This window comes from Mangifera indica, chromosome 20 (genome assembly GCF_011075055.1).
Source record: "Mangifera indica cultivar Alphonso chromosome 20, CATAS_Mindica_2.1, whole genome shotgun sequence".
Taxonomy (NCBI): Eukaryota; Viridiplantae; Streptophyta; class Magnoliopsida; order Sapindales; family Anacardiaceae; genus Mangifera; species Mangifera indica.
Genome location: NC_058156.1, coordinates 9,059,616 through 9,080,242, shown reverse-complemented (window position 1 = coordinate 9,080,242; position 20,627 = coordinate 9,059,616). Strand labels below are relative to the sequence as shown.

Here is a 20,627-nt window from a genome sequence, read left to right as displayed (position 1 = left end):
ACCCATGTAAGTGTTAACGTTTCATCCGTTTTAATAATTATTATTTGATCAAAACTTTTGAACTTATTTTAACCTTAGATATATAAGTGTTTTTTTTGGTAATAAGCACCCGTCTGATCCAATGTGATAATTCGACTTGGGTGGGATTCCTCGTTACCCACAACTATTGCATCTAACCCATGTAAGTTTTTACCGTTTCAGCCGTTTTAATAATTATTATTTGATCAAAACTTTTAAACTTATTTTAACCCTAGATGTATAAGTTCTTTTGTTTTTGTAATAAGGAATCTCACTTAAGTCAAACCGTCACATTAGATCAAACAAGTAAACTCTGAGGCACATGAATCAAACTCATAACTAATGCAACGAACCTAGGTAAATTTTAATATCTTACCAATTTTAATAATCACTATTTGATCAAAACTTACGAGCTTATTTTAACCCTAGTTATATAAGTTTTTTTTTTTGGGTAACAAAGAATCCTACCCAAACCGAACTATCACATTGAATACTATCTCCACCTATAATCATTAAACCAAATAAGTTAAAAATTTAATTTTAATATGTTGTTAAAAAAGATAAATATTTATATTTTTTTATATATAAAATCTCTTATTTTATCATTCAAACTAATTATTTAAGGATTGTTATATAAGTTTTCCCGAACTTTAATAATTGTTTTTTTTTTCTGACATCAATATTCCGAAATTACCTAGCATTAGATTTTACTTCTACTCTAATCCAGTCTAGTTCTTGAACTCTTTATTTTTTAACTTCACGCTTCAATCTTTAAAAGAGTTGTTTCTTCTTTCCCAGCATCAATTTTACCTTCGTTCTTTCGAGACTTTTCTCAACTTCTTGAATTTTGAAAATGTGATCCATAACCATCAATTAATTGAAGACCCTACGTTTTTGTTGGTGGAATACTCTTCTTTAACTTTAATTTCCGAAGGAGTCGTTAAATTTTTTTCCTTCCTGAAGGCTGGCTTTATGGGTACATTTAATTTGAATCAGGATGGCCTGACCCACACCTAAGCACCCGAGGAACTCGGGTTTAAACTGAATAAAAAATAGTTTAATTTAAATTTAATTTAATTTTATCAAATTAAAATTAAATATAATTCAAATTTAATTTAAATAAAAAATAATATTATACAAGTTTAACTTGAATTTGTTATTTATATTCATAATTTATTGACAAAATAATATTATTTTTCTTAAATAATAACCAAAACAATGTTGCTTTTGATCATGAGTTGTGAACTCGAACCACATATTTAAACTATTGATTTGAGTTATAAATTTGAATTGAACTCTAGTTATGAATTTAACCTATAGATTTGAGTTATAAATCCGAATCAAACTTGAGTCGAACACTTATTAGCTTGAGTTTTACTCAGTATAAAAAACAAGTCAAATCTTTTAACTTAAATTTGATTTGAATTGAATTAAACTAGCTTCCGAGATCGAGCCAGCTCATTTAGAATCTAATCGTAGTTTTTCTAATATTAATTTAGTTTTCCGGTTACAGGAATATTCCTCAAATCTCTTAAAATTTCATGAATTTTCCCTTTATTATATTTCTAACCCAATCTAATGTTTGTTTGACTGGATATACAAGTAGATAAATCTTGTGTTCAACGACTGATCTCATAATCAAGTAAGTCAAAAGTTTGATCTTAATACGACATTAAAGAAAATTTAAACTTATATTCTTTTATACATTGAACCTCCTCTTTTATCATTCAAACTAATCCCTTGAGGGTGCGTTTGGTTACGGGTATGTAAGATTACCTTGGTAATCTATCTTTTATTCCTTTGTTTGGTTTGTCAGTAATAAAAGATTACAGTAATCTTCTATTACCAATGCTGACGTGGCAGGTAATATAGGTGGTAATCTGATTACCACCTTTACCTTAGGTATTTAAAGATTACTGAGGTAATCTTTAGTTTATTATAGAAAAATTATTATTTATTAATTTTTTAAGATAAAAATAAATTTATTTTTAATTAATATGACAAATAATATAAAAAATATTTAAAAATAATTATATTCAAGAGCATTTAAGTAAAATAATTTACTAGTAATCTTTTATTACCTTTAACCAAACACAATAATTATTTATACTTATAAAATTTTATCAAACATAGTAATCATTTATACCCAGTAATCTTCTAAGTAATCTATCTTTAAAGTAATCTTTCTATTTTAGTAATCAAACATTACCCAAACCAAACGCCCCCTGAGAGTAGTTATATAAGTTTTCCTATACTTTAATAATTTAGAATTTTTTTTAACATCAAAATTCCTAAATTATCTGACATCAGATTTTCCTTCTAGGGGGCATTTATATTGAAGAATATTTTATTATTAAAATTAAAGAATTACTTTAAAGACATATTCTTTTTAAAATTATTCGGTATAAATTATTAATATGTTTGATAAAATTTGATAAGTATAAATAATTATTGTGTTTAGTTATATATAATAAAAAATATTATTATATTATTTTACTTAAATATTTTTGAATATAATTATCCTAAAATATTTTTATATTATTTGTTATATTAATTAAAAAAAGAGTATTTTTATCTTTAAAAAAATTAATAAATAAGAATATAGTTATAATAAAATTAAAATTTATTTAATGTCCTTTTAATATCTATAATAAAAATAATAATCAAATTATCTTTAAATTATCAGAGAAATATTTAATCCCTCCTAACCAAACACCTCCTGCTCTAAACCAGTTTAATTCTTCAACTTCTTATTTTTTCTAACTTCATGCGTCAGTCTTTAAAGGAGTTGTTTCTTCTTTACTAGCATCAGTTTTACCTTTTGTCTTTTGAGACTTTTCTTAACTTCTTTAATCCATAACCATCAATTAATTGAAGGCCGTACATTTTTATTGATGGACTACTCCACTTTAACTTTATTTTCCGAAGGAGTCGTTAATATTTTTTTCCTTTTTGAAGGCAGCTTTTATGGATCCATTTAATTTGAATCAGAGGTGGACTGGGACAAAACCAAACCCCAAACACCTTAGGGTTGAATTTGATTCAAATTTAATTTAAATTTATTAAACTAAAGTTAAATATGACTCAAATTTAATTCAAATAAAAAATAATATTGTATAAATTTAACTTAAATTCGTGATTCAGATTTATAATTTATTAATAAAATAATATTATTTTATCTAAATAATAAACAAAATAATATTATTTGATTAATGAGTTATCAATTTGAATCACATATTTAAACTACTGATTTAAGTTATGAATTCGAACTAAACTCAAGTTATGAATTCAAACTATATATTCGAATTATAAAATAAAATCATACTTGAATCGAACACTTATTAGTTTGAGTTTAACTCAGTTTTAAAAACGAGTTAGATTTTTCAATTTGAATTTGATTCAAATAGAATCAAACTAACTTTTAAGATCGAGTCAACTCATTTAAAATCTAATCCTAGTTTTTCTAAATCTTCTTGATTTAGTTTTCTGGTCATACGTATATTCCTCAATCTTTTAAAATTATAAGAATTTTCCTTCTATTCTATTTCTACCCCAATCTAATGTTTGTTTGACTGGATCTACAAGTTTGACAATATTATATATATTTATTTTAAATATATAAATAAATAAATATTATTATATAATTAAATTATATAATAATATATATAAATATATATTTATTTATATATTTAAAATAAATATATATAAAGATTAATAATTTGTCGTCTGAGTTGCTGTGTGAGCAGAAGCCAGGCTAAGAAAGATAAAATAGGCAGTAATTAACATTAATGTAAGAAGAATTATTGTATAATAAGATTGACTACCAACAAGATATTAATAAAATAGTATAAAAAAGAGATTTATGAATCTGCCTTAAAATAACGGCCTTTTAACAATCCTAGCTGTCACTGAACCCCCACTGCTTGTTTCTACGTATCTATGTTTCCATCACGGTGTCCTTTCATTCTTTTGATCGAGACGTGGATCTACCAACATGTAAGAGAGTTCAAAATTTGTATTGTTTGAGAGTAAAAATAAATAAATAAAAATTATTTTAATAATTTATTTTTTATTATTTATATTATTTTGTTAATAATAAAAAATTATGAATAGTAAATATTAACAAAATAATAATGATTTTATTATAATTATATTTTTATTTATTAATTTTTTTAAGTAAAAAACCATATTTTTAATTAATATAGTAAGTAATATAAAAAAATATTTTAAAATAATTATACTTAATGATATTTAAGTAAAATAATTTATTATTATTTTTTTATTACCTCTAATCAAACACAATAATTATTTATTCATACTAAATTTTATCAAATATAACAATCATTTATACTTAGTAATATTTTAAATAATCTATTTTTAATATAATCTTTTAATTTTGATAATAAAACATTTTCTAATAGATTAAACTCGAATTGAGTTGGTTGGGGTTTGAAAATTGACTTGATTTAGTTTAAATTCTTTTAATTTGAATTCAAATTAAGTTTAAATTAAAATATTCAACTTGTTTTTTTATATTAAATCAAATTCGAATACAAAAAGTTTAGTTTAATTTAGCTTGCAAGTAGGGTGTGTCTAAAATAGAAGGATAAGAATAAAAACAATGGTAGATTATATTTAAAATAAATAATATTTTAACGGTAAACTGATATATTGGATTAGGGATATTTTACTCAAATATCCTAAATATTATTAGATATAATTATGCTAAAAATATTTGTGTGCACCTGTGGCAAGTTAGCCAATTAAATTGACACAAAAAAGGAAGAAACTCAGCCCAAGCCCAAGCACTTCATGATTACTTGGTGGCTAGGTCAAGGCGCCCCTTCATAAGCTTTTTATATAAACCGGCCTTCCCATATAACGCACAAAACTCCGAATTCAGATCGTTACTGTGGCTGAACCTGAAACCTGTACCATCAGTTTGCTCCAAATTCTTGTCAATTGATCGATCAAAACCTCTAGCCAGGTTTGAGCTTAAACTTTCACTTTGTATTAGCAAAATCAAAGGCGAAAACGAAAAGCGAAGCCAAACACAAGAATAAGAATGATACTCCAGCTTCCTCGCCTGACAAATTCTCTCAGAGAGCCGTTTGACATCGATGAAGCCTATCTTCATCGCAAGGCCATTTTACAGAATCTCCAGAGGCCACGCAAGTAAATTCGCTACTCCTTATCGAAATTTACACTTGTTATTGAAAAAAAAATCAGTTAGTAACTGTTTGGTTGCTCAGAAAGCGCAGCAAATTAAGGATTTTAAAGTCTGGACAGCTAGAATTGCTTTTATTTTATTAAATTAGACTCAGAGTTTTCGCCGAATTTTTTGTTTGAAGTAATTATGCAATTGCAAGCTAAGAGTACACTGATTAGTATTGAAGCTGTAATTGCACTATTCTTAGTAATGGAATGCAGGTTCACATTCATATGCAACGTGAAATGTGGGTAATCGAAACAAAAGATTTAAGCTAACAGATAGCGTAGTGAACCTATCAGAAAAAGAAAATGAATTTAGATAATAATTATTGATTTACACTTGATTGGCCTTTTGGTTTCATTAGTAACTTTATAGTTAGTGAAACACAATTTAATTTTGCTTGGTTATAATAACACTATGTGCATTATATGTATTTTCTGATTCAGCTATTACTTGAATATGATTTTTTAAAGCTTTGATTTTTGTGATTTAGTTCAGCGAACTCGCTTGATGATTCAGAGCTTGCGCGGAAGATCGTACATCGATGGGGAGAAGGTTTTATAACACCTTAGTGATTTGAAATTTTATCTACTTGTAATATGAACTTGTATTCATTTCTTGAAATTTTATTCTAAGTTTTTAATGTTACATTGAATTTTTGGAGTAGCTTCAATAGAAGTGAGACAATCATACAAGCAGTTTATTGGGGCTGTGGTGGAGTTGATTGATGGAGAAATGCCCTCTGAGGAGTTTGTTGTGGTGGCATTGACAGCTTATCGACTTTTTGGTGGGCCAGCAGAGGAGGATAATGTCATTGACAGAAACATAATTGTTGAGAAAAAGTAAGGAATAAATTGTTAATGTTGATGCTACACTTGTTTAAATGGAAACTGATTTTTGCATAGCAAGTGCTTTTTGCAAGGAGGTTGTTTCTGCATATATTGGCAATGTGATGTTAATGAACCATTTAATTAAAAGCATTTCATTATCTGAGGTAAACATGTGTAATCTTTATTCATGACTGGAAATGGTGGCCTAGATATTAAAATAAAGCTAGCATCCATTATCTTTAGAATAGTTTGTGGTTTTTTTAGACCTCAATTTTTGTTGCATCTTTGCATTGGAAAGACAATGATGAATGTTCTTTTGGCCTAATCAAATAGAGTCAACTTGCCCATTTAGACCGTAATTATGGCCAGTGTTTAAATTTTGTAATACTGGATTGGTGTTGCAAATTAAGTCTGTCAGGTCTTGGCACCTACTTCAATGTGTTAGATTTATAATTGCAGTAATTGATTCTGAAATGCAGGATGGAATTGCAAAAGTTAATTGGTCTTGATGTTTCTGATTCTAAACTGCAAAAAGTTGCCTCTTTAGCGCAGAGGCTTTTTCAGTTTCAACCCAGGGAGCATAGCGCTCCTCTTGTTTCAGAAAGCCATGTAAATGGAAGTGGTGATGGTTTAGAATTTGGTGCAGACCTTGTCTTCAGAGCACCAGCTCGATTTTTGGTTGATGGTTCTTTGGAAGTTGAGGAATTAATGGAGGATGAAAGTACTGTTCCTTCTCCATTTCATGATGGATGGTACAATCACACTAACGCTTCAAATTATCATTCTGGTGCTGACGCACAAAACTTTAATTTGAGTTGGCTGAGAAATGCATGTGATCGAATAGTTAGAGAAAGTAATTCACAACTTTCTCGAGATGATTTGGCAATGGCTATATGTCGAGTACTTGATTCTGAGAAACCTGGTGAAGAGGTACTTATTGGTGAATAGAGTTTATTGTTACTTCTTTTTAAACACATTTTTATGTAAAACTGAGTTTCTTGTGTTGACTTTTTCCATTTAGATAGCTGGTGACCTATTGGATCTTGTTGGGGATAGTGCTTTTGAAACTGTTCAAGACCTTATATCGGTAAGATGTGTGCTATTATTTTAGTTTCTTATGTTGTTATTTCATTTTCTTTGTTGAAAGTTTTGGTGGTTCTAGAACTTATGACCAACTACTCCTTTCCCTGAGCTTTTGTATGAAATTCTTTTTATTTCCATCTGATTTTGCATTTCTATATCTTTTAAGAATCTCTTCTGTCTATATGTTTGAATGGTAATGTGGCTCATTCTTTTTTTTTTTTTCCCTCTTTTTCAACTCTGGAATTTAAATCCAACTTATGAACTGCCTTATTGAAGATTTGAATCTCATAGTTGATCTAGTTGATATCCATCCTCATTTTCAGCATAGAAAGGAACTTGTTGATGCAATACATCATGGAAAGCTTGTGCTAAAATCTGAAAAGATTACTTCAAATTCTCAATCAAGAATGCCTAGTTATGGCACTCAGGTACAACTGAATTTCAAATAAAATAATTGTTGGAACTGATTTTTATATCATCAAATAGGTAAATTTATATTAGTTCCTTCTTTGGTTTCAGGTGACTGTTCAAACAGAATCTGAAAAACAAATTGATAAACTTCGGCGCAAGGAGGAAAAGCGACATAGACGTGGAACTGAATATGGGGCCGAAGGCGATGTATCTGCTACAAGTTTTTCTTCTTTACTTGAAGCAAGTGAGAAGAAAAATTCATTTGATGACTTGATTGGGTCTGGCCAAGGATCAGTAGCAGTCACTGCGCTTCCTCAAGGAACTGTGAGAAAGCACTATAAGGGGTATGAGGAGGTTATTATCCCCCCAACACCAACTGCACAAATGAAACCTGGAGAAAAGTTGGTATATCCCTTTTTATTTAATGTTGATTCTTTCCATGAATTATGCTATTGATTATTGATATTTATGTTCGTTGATTTATGGCACTAATTGTTCTTAATGTTAATATGTGACAAATATGTTTATTTGTGTATGTATGTTGAAAGGTTGTTCGCCACATTTTTCCATTCACTGGTTTAGAGTGTTCTATTTTAAAGAAGAGGCCAAAGAAGATATTTACCCTATTTCATCCAACTTCGATGAAGAGGAATACAATATATAGATAGATACATTCCTAAATTAGGCACCATATTTCTAGGGCTATTGATCATGAACCTAGCTAAAAACAAAGATGTATAGTTTACCCTAATCATATCTTCTCAACTCCTGAATCACATCTCGATAATTAGGGGAATTTATATTAATTTTCTAACACTCTCTCAAGCAGGTGAATAGGTGCATGTAAATCATTCCTAGATTGCTTACAAAGAATAAACTATCGGTTTTAATTTAGCTTTTGTGAGAACATCAGCTTCTTGAGAGTTAGTTGAAACATAGGATAGGCTGATGGTCACATTTTCAATCTCAGTCTTGATTAAAATCCTCACGAGCTTCATCTTGTCATGCTGAATTAAGTTGTGCACTATGCTGATGGGAAACTTGCTATCACCAGATAACTTTATAGGACCTGATAAGGGTATATTCATATCTTATATCAACCTTCCAACCAGATTACCTCACAAATTCCTTGAGCAATGACCCTTTATTCCACATATACACTACTATGATCTACCACTATTTGTTTCTTACTCTTCCAAGTCACTAAATTTCCCCAAATTTTAGTACAATAGCCTGTGGTTGACTTCTTGTCTTCAACCGAACTTGACCACTTTGCATCAGTGAATCCTTCGGTTTTTCACTGTTTTTTTTTTTTAAAAATAAAGAGTCTTTCCTCGAAGTTCTTTTTAAATATTGAAGAACTTGGTTGACTCCCTCCAAATGCCTTCTTTTGTGGGAGAATGCATAAATTGGCTTACTACACTCACACTAGAGGCAATATTGGACCTTGTGAGAGGTAGGTGTATTAACTTGCCCATCAAATGTTGATATCTTAATTGATCTACCAGGGGGTCTTCTATTGTAACTTTTGCTTCCAGTTACACTCAAGAGAAGTCTAGCTGGTTTGCATCTAAGCTTCCCATTTTCCTTTAAAAGATCAAGAGTGTATCTCCTCTAAGAAATAAATGTACCTTATTGACTTCTAGCTTTTTCAATCCTAAGAAAATAATGAAATGTTCTGATATCTTTTAACTTGAATTCTGCTTGTAATTGCCTTTTAAGATCTTCAATCTCTTGAACATCATCTTTAGCTTTTCTTCCATGTTTAACTTGTTTAATAAAGAGAGTGTGATCTGCTTGCTCTTGCATGTTTCATGACAGTACTAAACAGTGTAAACTAAACCTTGGCAGACTGTTTCAGGCTATAGAGGAATTTCTTCAGTTTACATCCCTTGCCTAACTCTTTTTTTAATCTCAGAACCAGGTGGACTTAATCTTTCTATCAAACCCATACTTTACTACTAGATATTCACTTGCTATCAACAAGCTTCTTTCCCTCAGGTCACCCATGTCTCATTATCAATTAAAGCTTTCATCTCTTCCATTACATCAACTCTCTACCTAGGATCTTGCATAGCATTGAACTCAAGTGATAACTTGGAATAGGTTAGATGATTAGAAATAGATTGCTTGGTACAAGATTGCACTCCTTCTTGATAACAGTTACAACATCTAGATCATCAACAATTGTAGTATTTTCTCGTGTGAACTCAAATGAAGGCTTTGGCTCCAGTATTGTCAATTGGCTTTAAGGAGGAGCTTGCGGCCTTCTTGAGTAAACTAGAATTTGGTTTGGTTCAGCATTGAGTTCTCTCCCTTGACTTGTCACATGAATAGGCTGCAAATGCTTCATTGAAAGATTAACAGAAATGTGAGAATTTAGAGAAGGAGAAGAGGGTCGGATGGGTAGAACAGTTAAGAAGGGGTATAGGCAAAGAGACAGATAGATCCCTATAATTTTCTTCATGGGAATTCTCCACTTGAAGAGAAGCATTGGGATTAAATGGTTGGTTTTCAAAGAAGCATACATCACACAGAACATAAAATCTGTTTGAATATGGGCAATAACATTTATACCCCTTTATGTAAGTGGGTGCTTTTGGATCAAGCTTCCCATGGGTAGGATGTTGATTATGGACAAATGCAATGCATCCAAACACTCGGGTTGGAAGAGAATTAAGGATGCATTGATGGAATAGAAATTGAGGTACTAAAAGTTTCTGTCGTAGATGATGACTGGGTTGTACTAGCTATTGTTTTATTGGTTTGGGCTTTATTCTATCTAGCCAGAAAAATTATGCCTGCAAGAATGCCAACTTTGATTCCATGAAACAAGAGGCTAAAGAAAGTATTCATTTTGATTCATCTAACATTGGTGCAGAGGAATACAATATATAGATGGATACAATCCTAAATCAGGTAACTGATTTCTTGGACTAAAAAATGAGGAACCTAGCAAAAAACAAAAATTTATAGTTGAGCCTAATCATATCCCATTAATTCCTAGATCACATCCCAATAATTGCAGGGTTTTGTTCTAATTCTCTAACACTATTTAGTCATGTTCCATTTGGTACTTTTTCAATCCTTGTTTGTTTGTTTCTCTCGCATTACCCAAGCGCCTACCTGTGTCATGGACGTTCTTTAGGTTCTGGAATATCATGAGGAACTGTTTCAACGTTGTTGTTGTTATTAAAGAAATAAGTTGCAACATGGTTAATGCGAGTTATTAATTTGCACTAGTTTTTTCTTTGGTTTATTAGCATTGTATGCTTCTGAACATAGTTATTAGTATCCTACGATGCACGATACGTGTTCTACGATACGATAAAATACAGATATAAAATGATATGTATCATGAGGTATGCCGAATTAATATAATATAGTAGACTTATTGTACAATGCGATATGATACGTATCCTATGATACGATACCTGTTACCGATATAGATTGATATACTTTTTAGAGAAAATGAAGATGTAGTAAAAGTATATATAAGAAATTTTAAATTTTCAAGGGTGTGATATTTTTTAAAATGATGACATGTCAATTATATTATTTTTTATTATTTCATTAATATATATTTTTTAATTTTTTAAAAGCCGTATTATACGATACGATACGTAATTTGACTATCATGCTTTTTAATATTTTATAAGGATAGTTCACTTATAAAGTAAATGGACCAGGACCAGGACCAATGAATACTTATATTTTTTTCAAAAATTCTAACATAAAGAATGTACTTTAAATGGTTCAATTTACAATTTATGTGTGTTGTTTCTCTGATGAGCATTAATTCTGCATATTAAATGTAATCTCAACTGTTAAGATTGTATTGATCTGGTGAACAAATTTGTGTTATAATATTTGAAATGAAAGATGCCATATGTCCTACCTTCTGTGATTCTCTATTCTCTGTGATGAAATTGCTGTCCACTGCATGCTTTTTCTTGGAGGGCTGACTGCTCTATATAGTATTAATAGCTGTCCTCCTGTATGCTTATGATCTTACAACCAGATTCTCTGTTATTTTAACACAATTGGACTTAGAAATGCATTCTTTAAGTATATGGTATAAAATATGTGGTTGGCTATTTAAACCATGCTTGCCATTGATAAAAATTTTTTTAGGTTCTTTATTTTTCTGTAGGGGAGACTTTCTTCCCAAGAATGTTGAGAAATATAAATTTCTTAATGGCACTGTTTTGACGATGTCTTAAAAGTAACAAGATGCTGATATACTGTAGAATGAATTTACTGTGTTGTTGTTTTCCAAGGCTTTGTAAAAGCACTGGTTGCATGCTTGCTTTATTAATGCTATCAATTTTGCTTGTTTATCTTGATTATTTTCTAATTTGATTCTGTTCATTACTTTGTGTTGTCAGATTGAGATAAAGGAGTTGGATGACTTGGCACAAGTTGCTTTTCATGGCTATAAATCTTTGAACCGTATACAGAGTCGTATATTTCAAACCGTTTATAACACAAATGAGAACATTCTAGTGAGTTATTTGTTTTCTATGTATATATCAAGTTATCTGGTTGAAAGAATATATTCCAAAGTGATTTCATAATTTGCAGGTTTGTGCTCCTACTGGGGCTGGTAAAACAAATATAGCCATGATTTCAATACTACATGAGGTAGGCAATCTCATGCTGTAACTCAAATTTCTTTGCTTTTTATTGGGTTCTAACTTTCCTTTAAGATGTAATTTTAGAAAAAGATCACTATCTTGGTTTTGTTATTGACTTGATACTCGTGTGTCATTAATTAGCTTAGTATAATGGAAGAAAAAACTTTGGAATATTGCTCTTTGAAGGGGGTTATTACATCATGTGACACCATTGTGTTGTAACCAGAACTTTGTAATGTTCATTGGCTTGATATATTGATATCTTCAGTATTGCATTCAACCCTTAGCTATATAAATCATGTATATGTACTATATTGTACAATATATTTGACAAATTCATATGGTCAATAAATGAGGTGTTCCTTTGCAGATAAGACAACACTTCAAGGATGGTTACTTACATAAAGGTGAATTTAAGATAGTTTATGTTGCTCCCATGAAGGTAAACCCTCCAATATACTTTCTCCTTTCCTTTGCCTTTTGTGGGTTGGGTGGCTGATTGCTTGCTTTGAGTCGTGTTTTAGGCATTGGCTGCTGAGGTGACATCAACTTTTAGCTACCGTTTATCTCCTTTGAACATGACTGTGAGAGAACTTACAGGAGACATGCAACTTACGAAGAATGAACTTGAAGAAACTCAGGTTCTTGTTAAATTATTGGTGTTTGGTTTTGCAGTGGCTGCATGTACTAGTAAATGGCATCACTTCTTTTTTTTTTTGTTGAATCAGATGATAGTGACAACACCGGAGAAATGGGATGTCATTACTCGCAAAAGCAGTGACATGTCACTCTCAATGCTGGTGAAGCTCTTAATTATTGATGAAGTACATCTTTTAAATGATGATAGAGGCCCTGTTATAGAGGCACTTGTTGCTCGAACCCTTCGTCAGGTATATAATTGATTATTTTTGCTCGTATTGTTGAATGGGTATTGATTGTTTTACATAAGATGGAAGAATATGGATTGAAATTTATGGCGGTGAAATCTATTTGACTATTGAATTTGCTTTTCTTTTGACTTGTGAACTTTGGATTCCCTTTTACATTTGCAACTTCATATTTTTGTTAACTATCTCTGCTTTTACCTTAGAGAGTTCAAATAATTTACTTGTGTTTTCTTGTTATGTCCAACAATTATTTCCCTATTTTTATATTATGATGGGTATCTGGGTAACACCTCACTGCCAACAGCACTTTAGACAATATGTCACCCCAGACTTAATCACCCAACTGAAGCAACTGCAGAACTTGTAAATTCCAGCCAAGACAGAACATGCAAATTGTAAATAGAGCAAAAGAATATGTATTGTATTGATTGAATTATAAACTTGATTACAACAATCTTCTACCAATACAATGACTATTTCCCAGCTGTTATAATTGTTAATCTCAGAATTACAGAACAGAGACAGATTCCAACAAAGCACAACTCAATAACAATACACTGGGTTCCAAAAGGATTCACAAAAAACTCCAAAAACCATAAGCCAAGGGCTCCCTCGTTCAGCTTTCGAGAGGCTGACACTTTCCCGCTCACATTACTCAAATTTTTCCCTCCTCCTCTCCACTTCCACCTGCTCCCTTATTCTTCCTTTCATCAACTAATCTCTTCTTCTCCTCCTTTACTGATCTGCCACATATTTCTTTCTCCTGTAGTTGATTAGTTAGTGTAGTTGAGGTCCTCATATTTTCCTGCTTGTTGCCAACTGCCCTCCCCTTTTTCTTTTTTCTTTTCCTGAGAGAGACATAAACAGTAGTCCTAACATATTGTTATCCTTTTAGGTGGGTTATTACATGTTTTATAGGTCTTTTTTCTTTTAGATGCATATTTTTTACCCTTGCAACTTATCAGTAAAATTACACATCTGGTCTTGATTCTATAGTTGCGTTGTAGCTGATTTTAGATTTTTAGCACAAGGAATTTGTGAACTACTTTAGTTTAAATGACTAATGGAAGATTTGAGAATTTCTAGGACAGGTTCAATGAAACTATATAGCTACAATAAATTTGCAATCAACATAGCACACAATCCTATACATTATGATTGAATTGAGCAGATAGAGATTGATAGACATTTTATTAAGTGGAAGAAGGGATTGTCGACTTATCATATGTTTCAACTAAGTTTGAAGAAGTTGATCTTCTTACCAAGACTTTGCTTTAACATAGGTTTGAATTCTTTGTGAGCAAGCTGGGAATGATACATTTATTCTCCAACTTGAGGGAAGTGTAAAAAAATAGGAAAAAATCCCTAAGCTTAGGGATTAATATTCCAATTTAGTTAGTGTATAATCCTGTGTGAATACTTTCTAGTTTAGGTTTATATTTTGTTTTATTGTTTTCTTAGTTTAGATTGATTGAGTTATAATTTATTTCTTGGTTGGTTGTTGTAAATTATGTATAAATTCACCATTCACCAATGAATAAAATCAAGCAAGAATTATTCAATTCTTTTTGTTCTTGTTTCAAATTGTTATAATGGATCCAATAATGTTCTATTGTTTATGGTAATTTAGTTATTGATGTTGGTTCTCTAGTATGGTGTGCCTATTTCAGTTACGCTTCCTAGGGTATTAGGCTTATTGCTTTTGAAGCTAAAAAGGAAAAAAAGGAAAAAGCAAATTTTAGCTTTCATTTTATTTTAATTGAACTCAATTGTTGGTTCAACCTCTAAGATATCATGAACCAATGTTGATATATGTACAATTGTTTCTTTTTTAGTTTAGTGTGCTTGTGGTAATCATATTCTTTTTCTATATATTTGAATTTAGTTACCAGAATGGTTAATTAAAACATAGTAGTACAATATGTTCCTTTCATGAAATAGAAATCCAATACTATGTACATCTGACATGTTTGTTTAAGTCTTTGGGAGAGTCTCTAGCATCTCTATTATGGATTTTATGGACGGATCATACTCTCCTAGATTGGTTGGGTGTAAAAAAGGGAAAAGAAAAACTCAAGATAAAGTTAGAACTTGGAATAGTTTATGATCGAACATGTACTTGGTTTTAAAATCTTTGCTTGAATGAGTTCTAATTAGACCTAATAAACGGGTGAGTTACCTGTGGGTATCCATCCAAAAAACGGATGTGGTTTCTTGTTGAGACTCGTATTTAGGTGGGGAGTGGACAAATATGAAATGGGGCAATGGACAATAATGAATTGGGGAAATGGACAATTTATGAAGTTGGTTTTGGCCAAGTACAAAAGTGGGAAAAATGGGCAGTTATGAAGGTAGTTATGAGCAAGTATAATAGAGGTATTTCATATAGGGGGCAAGGAAAAAATTGTGTTTTGTTTGGGTAGCCTTTGGCCAATTGAAGGAGAGACTTGTCCTCTTGAAAGCCAGTGAAAGTGGAAAGAGTCTAGCCTCTCGAATGCTATATAAATGAGGGAGGGATTCTTGCCTTTCGAATGTTGGACTAGAGAGGGGAAATTATTGATAGGTCATCCTCCTTTTTGTTATTGTTTTGTGTATAAAAGTAAAGGTTTAGCAACTCTTGTCCACTATAAAGCTGGTTGTTTGTAGAGTTGTCAAGTTTCTAACAAATTGCTATCATAGCACCTATAATTTCTAAGGATGGGGAAGATTGATTTAGTGACGGATGCAATCGGGGAGTGGATATTTGTCCGATGATTCACGGAAGAAGAGAACATACCAATTTTCTTATCTTGAGGATAAAGTGGTTCTCATCAAAAGAGTAGATAATGTTAGGACTCATATTGTGAAATGGGGTAGTGGACAATTTATGAATGCATTTATGGTCTAGTATAAGAGTGAGGAATATGGATAATTATGAAGACAATTTATGGAAGTAGTTGTGGGCAAGTATAAGAAAGCGATTTCAAAAGGAAGGAGACAAGGAAAAATTGGGTCTTGTATGGGTAGCCTTTGGCCAATTGAAGAAAGAGCTGGCCTCTTGAAAGCCAGTAGAGGTGTAGGGAGTTTAGCCTCTCAAATGCTAGCAAATTAGGGAAAGATTCTAAGTTCTCAAACGGCAACCTGAGAGAGGAAATTGTGGATTATTCATTCTCCTTTTTGTTATCATTTTGTGTGTTAAGGAATAACAACTCTTATCCATTGTAAAATGGGTTGTCTGTAGAGTTTGCTAGAAACAAGTTCCAAGTTTTTGGACCTATACCCTTGAGTATCAAGGTTTTGCATGTGGGTTGGCTATGCCTCCAGGTAATCATGGGTATACCATATTTTAAATAAAAGTACTTTCATTACTGTGTTCCCAAAATTGAAATCAATCGACGACTTTCTCTCTCGGTTCTCTTTTCCCTTCCCTTCACTTATTTTTTTCTATCTTCCCTTTCCTTTTCTCATCTTTTTCCTCTCCTATTACGTATTCTCGTTTCCTTTTTTCATTTCTTAGAGATCATAATATTTAATTTAATTTTTATTATTTCCACTTGGTTGAGGAAGGTCTTCTAGTGGTGATTAAAACATCATGACCGGACAAGGATTTGAAGACTGATGGGTTGAGTTGGGATCAAATTTGATAAATTGAGGAGTTTGTTGGATTTTATCTTATTTTCTTTGTTTTTGGAGAATGAGTTATGTTTTTTCCAGTGTTCTTTTTTTTTTCTTTTAAGAATGGTTTAAGACTAAGAAGAATTGAGATGAATTTGATTTGCTAGATGGTGGTTGTACAACTTCTCTAACATGTCTTTTTTTTAATTATTAATTCGTTTCTTTTATAACTTTGATGCGAGGTTTTTTATTTATAGATCTGAGTTTGGCAGTTTGTAGATAGAATTGGGTTTTGAATTTGAATTTGATTTTATTTGGTTATTGGAGTTTCATTTGAGCTTTGTATTTATTGATTTGTGTTTATATATAAATATGTGGGTTGATATATAGATTTGTTTTTTTATAAGTCTGGGCTTTTGTATTAGCTTTGTGTTTGTGTTTTTAAATTTTGATTAATCAAATTTTTTGGGAAGATTGAATTTGGTGTATATTTCACAGGTAACCCGTGGGCACTAGTAACTGTTTACCCTATCCTATATCAGCTTGACCTGTACTTGGTCCACCCATTTGCCTGGTCTGGTTTTAGTTGTTTTGCTTAATATCAATACTAAGTTTCTCTGAATAGCCATTTGTAATTCGACAGTGTTTCTTGATTTTTGTTTTTCTCATTGAATGTTGAGTTGATTCATATATCACCAGGAGGATTTTAGTCCGTAGTTTGATAGTGGTAATTCAGTATCAACAAGTTTAATTTATGTATTTGACAGTGCCATTATATATTTGCATGCAGATGATTTTCCACTTGCACATTCAGTTTTAAATTTAAGTACTTTTCCATGTATTTTTTGGGACAGGTGGAGTCAACACAGACAATGATACGTATTGTGGGCCTTTCAGCTACGCTTCCAAATTATTTGGAGGTTCTTTTACAATTTAATTGAAATCTAAGATTTGTATTCATTTGCCTTTAATTTCCTTCATGCCTTCATGCTCTACTTTCATATTTTATTTTGCCCTTTTTTAATATTAGGTTGCACAATTTTTGAGAGTGAATCCAGAGATGGGCCTTTTCTTCTTTGATTCTAGTTATCGTCCAGTGCCACTTGCACAACAATATATTGGAATTAGTGAGCAGAACTTTGCTGCTCGAAATGAATTGCTGAATGAGATATGCTATAAGAAGGTGTTTGTTATGATATGAACTCTCTTATATAATTGAATTCTTTGAATTGTAGTTTATTTGATCGATGCTACTCTTGTGCCAGGTTGTTGATTCGGTAAGGCAAGGTCATCAAGTTATGGTGTTTGTGCATTCACGGAAAGATACGGCAAAAACAGCTGAGAAATTGGTATCTTTCTTCTTTATATGTTGTGGTTGAGTTATTGTAAAAATTGAATGGTAAACAAATCTTATTATTCTTCATGAATAATTTTAGTTTATGTGCAATTGATAATAGAACATGGAATTGAAATTAGGAACTAATTTGATTGATTTTTCTATTGAAAAGTGGGAAACAAAATAAAAGAAAATCAATTGAATAATAAAATTGTAACTAAATCTCTAACCAAATAGTAACAATCTATTGTTTCCTAAATAAGAGGAAAATTATATTTCTCAACACTTCCCCCTTAAGCTGGTGAATGGATGTCTTCCATTCCAAGCTTGCTTGTTAACTTATGACAAACCGCATTAGACAACCTTTTTGTGAAGATACTTGCAACTTGACCACTTGTAGGCACAAATGGTGTACATATACGGCCACTATCCAACTTCTCTTTTATAAAATGTTTATCAACTTCAGCATGTTTTGTTCTATCATGTTGTACACGATTATGAGCCATATTAATAGTTGATTTATTTTCACAATAGAGCCTTGTTGGACTGTTCCATTTAATTTGTATATTATCCAAGGTTATTTTAAGCCATAATAGCTCACAGATTCCAGTATCATTGATTTGAACTATGCTTTTGCAGTTGAACAAGTCACAACATATTGCTTTTTATTCCATGTTACAAGATTGCCTTATGAAAAAGTATAATATCCAGAGGTTGATTTCTATCAATAACGGATCCTACATCGTCTGCATCAGCATAGGTTTCTAGTGACAATTCCACACTCTTCTTGAGCAAAATTCCTTTGCTTGGTGATCCTTTTAAATGCCTTTAAATTAGTTCAACTACCTTAAGATGTGGTTCCTTTTCTTAGGATTATGCATGAACTGCCTTGAGCTATATCCTTTCTGAGGCACCTCCAAGTAAAAAATTAGGCTCTATAGGTGTATCAATTGCTTTGCTTCCAAGCTTCCCAATTTCGTTCAATAGATTTAAGACATATTTCTGTCGGGATATAAAAATCCCTTGCCAAGAATGTGCAACTTCAATCCCTAAAAAATACTTGAATCTCTTTAATTCCTTGATTTCGAAATCTTTTATCAAACACTTTTTCAGGTTCTTCATTCAATCTGCACTACTCCCTATCACTATAATATCATCTACATACACATATAATGTTGTTACTCCTCTTGAAGTCAAGTGTTTTACAAACTGGATATGATCACCTTGACTCTATCTATATCCCATGTCAAGCATGACTTTAGTAAATTTATCAAACCAAGTTTTAGGAGATTGTCTCAGCCCATACAAGACTTTTTGCTCACTACATCCTTGGTTGTTTTTTACTCAAAAAATGGTGACACCATGTAAATTTCCTCCTCTAGGTCACCATGCAAAAATGCGTTTTGCACATCAAATTGTTGTAGTTTCAATCCAAGTTGGTAGTTAATAAACAATAACACTCGTAAAGTATTTCATCTTAGCCATTGGACAAATGTTTCAAGATAATATACTCTATTTGTCTGAGTATACCATTTTGCCATCAATCTTGCCTTATATCGTTTTAGTTAGCCATATGATTTATACTTCACAGTGAACACTCATTGCACCCTACATGATTTACATGTTTTTTTCCACTCAACAACTTCACCAACTTTTATGTCTTATTTTTCTCTAGAGCTTCCATCTTCACCTTCGTGGAAACTTTCCAATTCTTGTCACCTTGTGCCTCCGATTGAGTCTTGGGTATGGAAATTGTGTTTGGGTTGGTGATGAGAGTTTTGTGATTAGGGAACAACTGAGTTTTGTGATTAGGGAACAACTGTTTGTAGGCTAGGAACAAGTGTAAAGGATGTTTGGTGCACATTCTAATACATTTTCTAATGACAATAGGAACATTTAAATTATTTGGATCAAAAATTTCAATTTCAATTTCAATTTCATAAGATTTAGAAGTAGTGTTTACCTCAACAATTTCTTTATTAGGACCAGGTTCGGGTAATTGAACTTGCCCAAATTGAGTAGTTGGTGTTTTTCTCCTTGAATACACTTGTAGTAGGTGTTTTGTGGTTAGGGGACAATTGTTTAAAGTTAGGAACAAGTGTAAAGGATGTTTGATGCATGTTCTAATACCTTTTCTAATGGCAATAGAAACATTTAAATCATTTGGATCAAGAATTTCAGGTTCATCAGATTTAAGAGTAATGTTTACCTCAATAGTTTCTTTATTAGGATTAGGTTCGGGCAATTGAACCTATCCAAATTGAGTAGCCGGTGTCTTTCTCCTTGAATACACCTGTAGTAAACAAGTCATGTCTGATTATTTTTCCTTTATCCACTTTGGTGTCTCGATGTGAGAAGTTGACTTAGGGGCCGTCGGAATATTAAGAGATTCAGACTTAGGTAGAGTAGGAGATTTAGACTTAGAGTTAAAAGTATGGGATACATTTGGATTTGAGATTGGAATCGAAGACTATGGAAATTTAGGCAAGCAACATGAATTGTCATTCTCTTCCAAGAGTTATATGCCCCTTAAAGGGAAGGACTAGCAAAAAAGGTTCATTTTCAATAAACTTGACATCAATAGGCACATAGAATTTCTCATTTGAGGGTGATAACACT

General features: G+C 31.5%; 1 protein-coding gene across 2 annotated transcripts in view; it reads left to right on the top strand.

Annotated features, from left to right (window-relative positions):
• The first annotated feature begins 4,904 nt into the window (after nucleotides 1–4,904).
• LOC123204124 (DExH-box ATP-dependent RNA helicase DExH14) overlaps nucleotides 4,905–20,627 on the top strand; it is a 35,018-nt gene continuing 19,295 nt past the window's right edge. Inside the window, exons 1-15 of one of the 2 annotated variants that reach the window (XM_044620687.1) lie at nucleotides 4,905–5,193; nucleotides 5,729–5,785; nucleotides 5,898–6,072; nucleotides 6,540–6,990; nucleotides 7,082–7,147; nucleotides 7,467–7,571; nucleotides 7,663–7,959; nucleotides 11,943–12,059; nucleotides 12,139–12,198; nucleotides 12,562–12,633; nucleotides 12,716–12,832; nucleotides 12,920–13,081; nucleotides 17,527–17,592; nucleotides 17,703–17,855; nucleotides 17,938–18,021. In XM_044620687.1, coding sequence (XP_044476622.1) covers nucleotides 5,139–5,193; nucleotides 5,729–5,785; nucleotides 5,898–6,072; nucleotides 6,540–6,990; nucleotides 7,082–7,147; nucleotides 7,467–7,571; nucleotides 7,663–7,959; nucleotides 11,943–12,059; nucleotides 12,139–12,198; nucleotides 12,562–12,633; nucleotides 12,716–12,832; nucleotides 12,920–13,081; nucleotides 17,527–17,592; nucleotides 17,703–17,855; nucleotides 17,938–18,021 — 2,037 coding nt within the window. In that variant the 5' untranslated portion in view covers nucleotides 4,905–5,138. Of the gene's footprint in view, nucleotides 5,194–5,723; nucleotides 5,786–5,897; nucleotides 6,073–6,539; nucleotides 6,991–7,081; nucleotides 7,148–7,466; nucleotides 7,572–7,662; nucleotides 7,960–11,942; nucleotides 12,060–12,138; nucleotides 12,199–12,561; nucleotides 12,634–12,715; nucleotides 12,833–12,919; nucleotides 13,082–17,526; nucleotides 17,593–17,702; nucleotides 17,856–17,937; nucleotides 18,022–20,627 lie in introns of both variants that reach the window. The other variant, XM_044620686.1, reaches the window with a different exon arrangement.